At 37.4% G+C, this 6,808-nt stretch overlaps 1 protein-coding gene across 1 annotated transcript; it reads right to left on the bottom strand.

Annotated features, from left to right (window-relative positions):
- LOC133732170 (E3 ubiquitin-protein ligase RHF2A) lies at positions 1 to 6,330 on the bottom strand. The gene is made up of 9 exons (XM_062159656.1): positions 6,162 to 6,330; positions 5,458 to 5,601; positions 5,334 to 5,380; positions 3,770 to 3,832; positions 3,565 to 3,673; positions 3,068 to 3,456; positions 2,850 to 2,957; positions 2,356 to 2,712; positions 1 to 306 (listed from the first exon to the last, which is right to left on the bottom strand). The coding sequence occupies exons 1-8, from the start codon at positions 6,165 to 6,167 to the stop codon at positions 2,403 to 2,405; spliced, it is 1,176 nt and encodes a 391-aa protein (XP_062015640.1). The 5' UTR covers positions 6,168 to 6,330; the 3' UTR covers positions 1 to 306; positions 2,356 to 2,402.
- Between the last annotated feature and the right edge of the window lie 478 nt (positions 6,331 to 6,808).

The raw sequence follows: 6,808 nt of genomic DNA, 5'->3' as shown, positions 1-6,808 counted from the left end.
TACATCCAAAATATTTCCCATGAGAAGACAACAGAGGATACATGTACGTATTAGCCAAAAATCTTTCGAAACATCTAGTGAGCCTATGCATACATCCAAAATATATTCATAAATAAGTTATAATATAAACATATATACAAGCATGTGATGATATCCAGGTCTAAATAGTAGAGCATTCTGTAGTTTCTTTATTCTGAATCAGATCTTACTCAGCAATGCCCTTTCCAAATGTAAAAGGAATATCCACTGGAAGTCCGGAAGGGTATGGCAAACAAGATCTGGTAACTGGAAAAGAGAGAATTCCACCTACCATGACATAGAAACATTCCATAAGCTCACAATTGTCCCAAATAAATGCAATCTTAGCAGAACACCCAACAACTGAAGCTACATATATGTATCAAAAAAATAAAAATAAACAGACGAACAAATTTAATGAACTCAAACATACAGTAAATCGACATCAAGAAAATCTCCTTTTCATTGTATGGGAAAAAATATGTCCAGAAAACAAGTAGACTGTGAATAATGATATAGCAAGATGTACTGGTTATGGGCTGCATTATAATGATTTTTCACCTATAAGGATAATTTAAATAACCTTCACCGAAATGGCTGAGATTCCACAACAGAAGGTCAAAGGGTTCTTCTTTACTATTTACCAGGCAATTGGTCAAACCCTTGCCATCAACTTACATCCAAATTATGCAAGAAAAATGATCCAACTTCATACTGGTTTATCAATGTAATAAACATTCTCCCTTATATACCCTCAGTGAATGTTTTCCTGTTGCAGGTTTTCAAACAAGAAAATATTTTATTACAGTGTACCAGAATCTTGATACCACCCCAGAATAATGTTCTTAAACCTTTTCCAGCTCCTACACATGACACATGCCCCCCAGACAATCCAACATAATTAGGAGAAAAACAACAACAAATGTTTAGGCCATAAATTCAGACCCTGAAAGCTGGTATTCTAGAGACTCCGGAAATACCCAATCGTTGAAACTCTATCCCATATTTTACTTGCACTTATGAGACAAAACTACCTCAACTGCGATTAGAATTTCTCAACCCTCGGTAAAAAATATAAAAATAGAAAAAAATAAAAAAGAAGAGTTTCTGCTGCAACCTAATTGTTAGCTCCACTAGCATCATAAGTATCTAACCTAGAGGCAATTTCCTGCACACATGCCTAGTTGGACAAAGAAGACAGAGCGTGACAGAAGATAGAGTTATTAATTCCAGCTCAAAAAATGCAGAACCACCAGCTGATATATAGTAGACCTAGTAGACAGGCTGACAACCATACCTGCCTGTGGAGTACCAAGGTTCTGTTATAATTGAACTCAAGTTTGCACAATGAGGGGATTTATATATGAAACAGAAAATCAAGGACACGTACTACGTTTTACGCCATAATATATATATACACACACAGTCCGACTACCGTGCAGACGGTACGGATTTCCCGTTTTCCCCCACTTTCCGATCACATTTTCACTGTTTAACCGTTCAGTTTTTAGGTCCTAATGTATAGATCACCTCTGCAAAATTTCAGCCAATTTGGTGATCGTTAAGGCATCCAAAACTGCAAATTACAACAATGTACATGAACGGTTCCGGTTCGACAGATTCGGTTCGTTCGTGTAAATTGCAGTTTTGAATGCCTTAACGATCACCAAATTGGCTAAAATTTAGCAGAGATGATCTATACATTAAGACCTAAAACTGAACGGTTAAGATCAAAATATGTGATCGGAAAGTGGGTGAAAACCGGAAATCCGTACCGAAATTTCGGTACGGACGTCCGCACCTGAGAAAAATCCTATATATATATATATATATATTCCCATCTGCAGGAAGTTAAAAAAGTATTAAGTCCTTGGGTTGAGATGAGAGAAAATATTCCCATATGCAGGAACACATCGGTTTACCTAGCATTTCACATTACTGACACATCTACTGTCATCGAGAACAGTGCCTAGGCAGAGACATGTACAAATATAAAATTGGATCAATACAAGCTTTGGCTTCCTAGGAAACCCATCCCTTGCATCTTCCTATACAACACTCTAAAAGTATTAGGCCACACTAGGTAGAGAAGAACCATACAGAGTCTATTCCGATACCAATACATCTCCACATGGTAAGCACCAAATAGTACATGCATTTCATCAGAATACACCAAGACAGAGACACAAAGGCCTAAAGAAATAAAATAGAAATCGAACCACCAAAAAGTAACAAGAAAAAGGAAAGAGCAAATCTATCTAATTATAGAATTACAAGGAACATACAGAATTCAATAATGTAGTTTCAATGCAGAAAAAAACTACATGCATAACTTACCTTATAAAAGCAAATGCTTTGACTTCAATGCAATTGCTGAATAATTTCTAATTTGAACTAGAGCCTGCAGCACATGTAGCTGGCTTATTCTGCTCACTCAGAGAATTTTGACCACCATTCTCTGATATTCGCCTATTTTCTGATTCGGGAACTGAACTGTCTATACTATCTGATCCAGAAGCACCATTGATTCTATTATTTTCTCTTGTTTCCAGACGCTCCATCATGCGTGATACTGTTGCAATCCCTTCATCAACCTCTCTTTTAACTTCGGGACCAAGATCGGAAACAGAACTGTTGCGAGAGAACAATCTCTCCTTCCAACCTCTTGTGCTCTTTGAAATCGACTCTTTGTATCTAACAGAAAATGGCAAACAAATACGCCAAGTTTCAAAATCAGGATTTTAAAATTACATTTACTCCCATTCAGAAAAAAAAAATAACTAAATATTTTAAAAAATAAAAAATAAATAAAAACTTGAGTGCATTCATACTTCATTGACACTGCACTGAATCGAGCCTTCAGATTTTCTGAAAATGACTGTAAATCTGATGGCCCAGCTCTATCTTGGCTACTTGGGGACGACTGATTAGGAGACCTCCTATAGGAAAATCACCATTACATAGTAGTAAGTTAACCAGAAAATTTGTAAAGTTGTGAAGTTGTGATATTATGCAGCGACTAATTAATAATAGGTGAAGAACATGGCACCTAGTACTTATGGAAGACCCATGTTGATTGGATGGAGGGACACTAGATCCAGATGCTGAGGCAGAAACAGGACCAGATTGAGAAGAAGGTCCTGAAGTAGTCACTCGAGAAGTTTCTACTCCAGCATTCATAGGAGGTGACGGAAAAGTTACTGCAACGGAAGGAGCTTGTTCACCCTCTCCCATCTGATCTGGGGAGGAAGAAGCTGTGGTAGGAGGTGCATTAGGATGAGTAGAGAAGACCAGGAATTGTGGCCGACCTTGACCTGATGACCTATTTCTCTGGCCCTCCCTTCTGGCAATATGGCGTGCCCGACCCATTGCAGCAGCAGCAGCTAAGTGCTGAATTATACGCTCTTCAAGTTCAGCATCATTCACACCCACAGGTAACTGCAACAGATACAAAAATATGTAATCCTTTGAATATGATCCTGTTCTATTAGGTCCATATTAGATCTGACTTGTTCACAAGAGATAATAGAAAGGCAGAGTACAAACATGTTGTAGTTCAAAATCGCCAAGAGTTGGATGATGAAATATTGCAGTACTTCGAGGTGGGTTTGACCTATAACTTCTCTCCCGTTCTACACCCTCAAACAGTTCTTGGCTGTAAACAAAAAGAAAATTAATGACACTCTTTCCAGCAATGACTAACATAATTATACATTAATAGTATGAATCAATAGACCAGGAAAAAAAAAACCTGGTGGGGTCTTTTAAGCTGATGGGCTGCCAGCACATAGGGCATTGGGAGCTTCTCTGACACCTAGCAGAATGAAACAAATATCAAAGTGAGAGAAATATTTCAATATCCTCTAATTGAAACTCTTCCAAGTTTTTCATGAGTTTTGAGTATAAACTCTAAACCTGCAGTGAAAACTGAAACATATTCTATTTCAGTTGCTAGAAATAGGACTACAAAGTTCTCAAGCAATAGGGACCTATACTTAAAAGAAGCTTTGGACAAGGAAAGATAATCAGTGCACGTGACTAATTATCTGGCATTACTCTAACTTAAAACCAGAATACCCCGACATGAAAACAGTATTAATCCAATCCATGAAAGCAATGTTAGTTGGGTATAAGTAATTTCATATTTAAAATAATTGAAAAAGTGGTTAACTTATGAGAGACACAGAGAGAGCTCATCTTTTCATTTTAACCACAGCTCTGGTTGCACTCAAACTAGAGTGGTCAAATTATGAGTACTTATACTAATAGTCATCACTATATAGCAACATGTCTGTAATCTTGGACAAACAATTTTCCTTCATATGTTTTCATCCCTATTTTCACTAAATTGAGGAAGAAGAGACAGTTTAAATTAAACTAAAAATCGGCACAACTAAAAGTTGTTGCCTGGAGATTCATATTAGAACAAAGATGTTGTAAGAGATCCTAATAAGAAAATGATCAAAGAAAGAAATATATATCTACACACACAGAGACACACATATAGTTTTAATATATTATGCAGCGAGGGGAAGACATTAGAGACAAGAAAATGTACAAAACTAAACCTATAGAAATCTAAGTCATCAATGCAGCACACATACTGGAGAAATTGCAATGACCAGTAAGAAATTATTACCGTTGCAATCTGTTCCTATGGTACTTTTAAGGCAACATGTTGATTATCTTAATGATGAAAGCTTTAGAACTCATACTTGGGTTTAGAACATTATAAGGAAATGGTCTTACAAAAGTAAAATAAGGATCTGCCAATTTCAGTAATGATAGCTAGCTAAGTCGTGAATTAGTAGAAACCTATCAAGTCCAGCACAATCTAACAGCGATTCCCAAGATACAAAATGGCCTAAAGAGACTCTATTTAAAGTATCTTTGAAGCCTTCAACAACCAGAATTGACAATCAAGGACTTTCTGCAATTGAAAATACATAAAACCTTGCAAATAAATTAGCTTAATATTTGCAGGTACCTAGCTGGCCAGCAGTGAGTGGTTATGCCATACCAGTTTGTAAATTTCACCAAAATCGAACCAATTAAGTTTCTTCCCCCTTTCTTTATAATAAATAAGATTGGCCTAATTACTTTTCCTATGGGAGCACCGCATTTTCTTTGAAATATGGAACAAGAGTAAGGTTTGCCTAACAGATTAAAACACAAATGTCTACAGCATAATCTAGCATACTGCTTTTGGTTGTTTCAAAGATATGATAATACACTCTCACTTCTATCTCAGATCAAGAACCGACAGAAAGGCACAAAGCCAAATTTACTACAGAAAAACGAATATAACAAAATACCATTCAAGAATGCACTGAAGATGAAATTCATGCTTGCAACCGGTCAACTGCAGGTAGAAAAACGGAATTGGTTAAAACAGAAACCATATAAGAAAAGGCGAAACCTTCCCACATATGTACATACCGTAGAAGGATCGCTATCACAGAAAGCCTCAAGGCATATACTGCAAGCATCATCACACGCTTCCTGGATTCCACCCTCCACAAAAGCCGCTGGGGAGGTCAAGTGGGCCTCAGACTTGCCGCTCTCTTCCATTCCAGGAGGAACCTGTAAAGCGATCATCTACGGTTAGAATGACTCTTGTTTTCTTAGTAAAACGCAGAATATATAAACAAGGTGAAGCATAGATGTGATCAAACCGACCGAGTTTCAGGTTATACACGAACCAAGGGCAAAATCAATGTACCATTAATCTGATATAATTTTGACTTGGAAACACAAGGCCGAAGGAATCATAGATAATCAACCAAGACAAACAGATCGACATTCATAAAAGTCAAATTAACAACAAGAAAACTGCTGCCCGAGAATAGAAAATTAAGAATTGAAAAAAAGAAAGAACAATGAAACTCCTGCGCGCTAACGTCAACAATCAGAACACCAAGACTGAACTGAACAGTGTATCCAACATATGAAATCACCAAAATAAAATAATAATAAAATTGAAAATAAAATCCAATAACTCATACTGGAAGTGAGACAAAACTAAGCCGAATCCAAAAAGTAGGCTAGCCTTGAAGATATCATAGTATATGAAAAGGAATTGCGCGAGCAATTAAACAGTAGAATCGCAACCAAAAAAAAAAAGAAGGTGTAAAAGGTGTTACCTCCATGAAGATAAAGTCGATCTCGGATTGATTTGCAGAGAGATGGAATTTTGATTGGGGAAAACCCTAGAGAGAGAGAGAGAGAGAGAGAGAGAGAGTTTGGTGGTGGTGGTGGTATCGGTGGTGTGTGCGCTTTTGTTTTACTTTGAGATGGGAGGGAGCGAAGACTTTTGAGGCGAGGATTAGCTCGGTCTAAGGGAATGAATGACTCTACGGTCGTCTAAATGGTCTAAGCTGACACGTGTCCTTCGCACCCAATTCCTTTGACGATTCTAAACTTCTACTTCCAACTTATTTTACCCGCCACGGTCCCACACTTCCTGTCTTTTTCTTTTCTCGGTAAATCTTTACGAATCTAATTCAATTCCTCTTAAAGTAGAAATATGGAATCTCTGGTAAATGTGTATGGATTTTTCTACTCATGATGGCTCCTATATGATTTGTCGTCTGTTTCTTTCCGTCAGAGGTTCAAATACGTCTTCGGTCGGCTTTTATTGCAATCATGGAGTGCGTTTGGGGCCCTAAGGGTGCTATGATTCGAGTACAGGATGAATGTCTCTTCTTGTTGCATTTGCGACCTATTTATGGCGCTAGGGCAAAAGCTATGAGAAACTAGGGCTCGGCGTTTTCATCCGAAAGCCTAAAGA

Source organism: Rosa rugosa, chromosome 2, assembly GCF_958449725.1.
Source record: "Rosa rugosa chromosome 2, drRosRugo1.1, whole genome shotgun sequence".
NCBI lineage: Eukaryota > Viridiplantae > Streptophyta > Magnoliopsida > Rosales > Rosaceae > Rosa > Rosa rugosa.
Note: the sequence above shows the minus strand (reverse complement) of the source record. Positions and strands in the feature narration are given on the sequence as shown.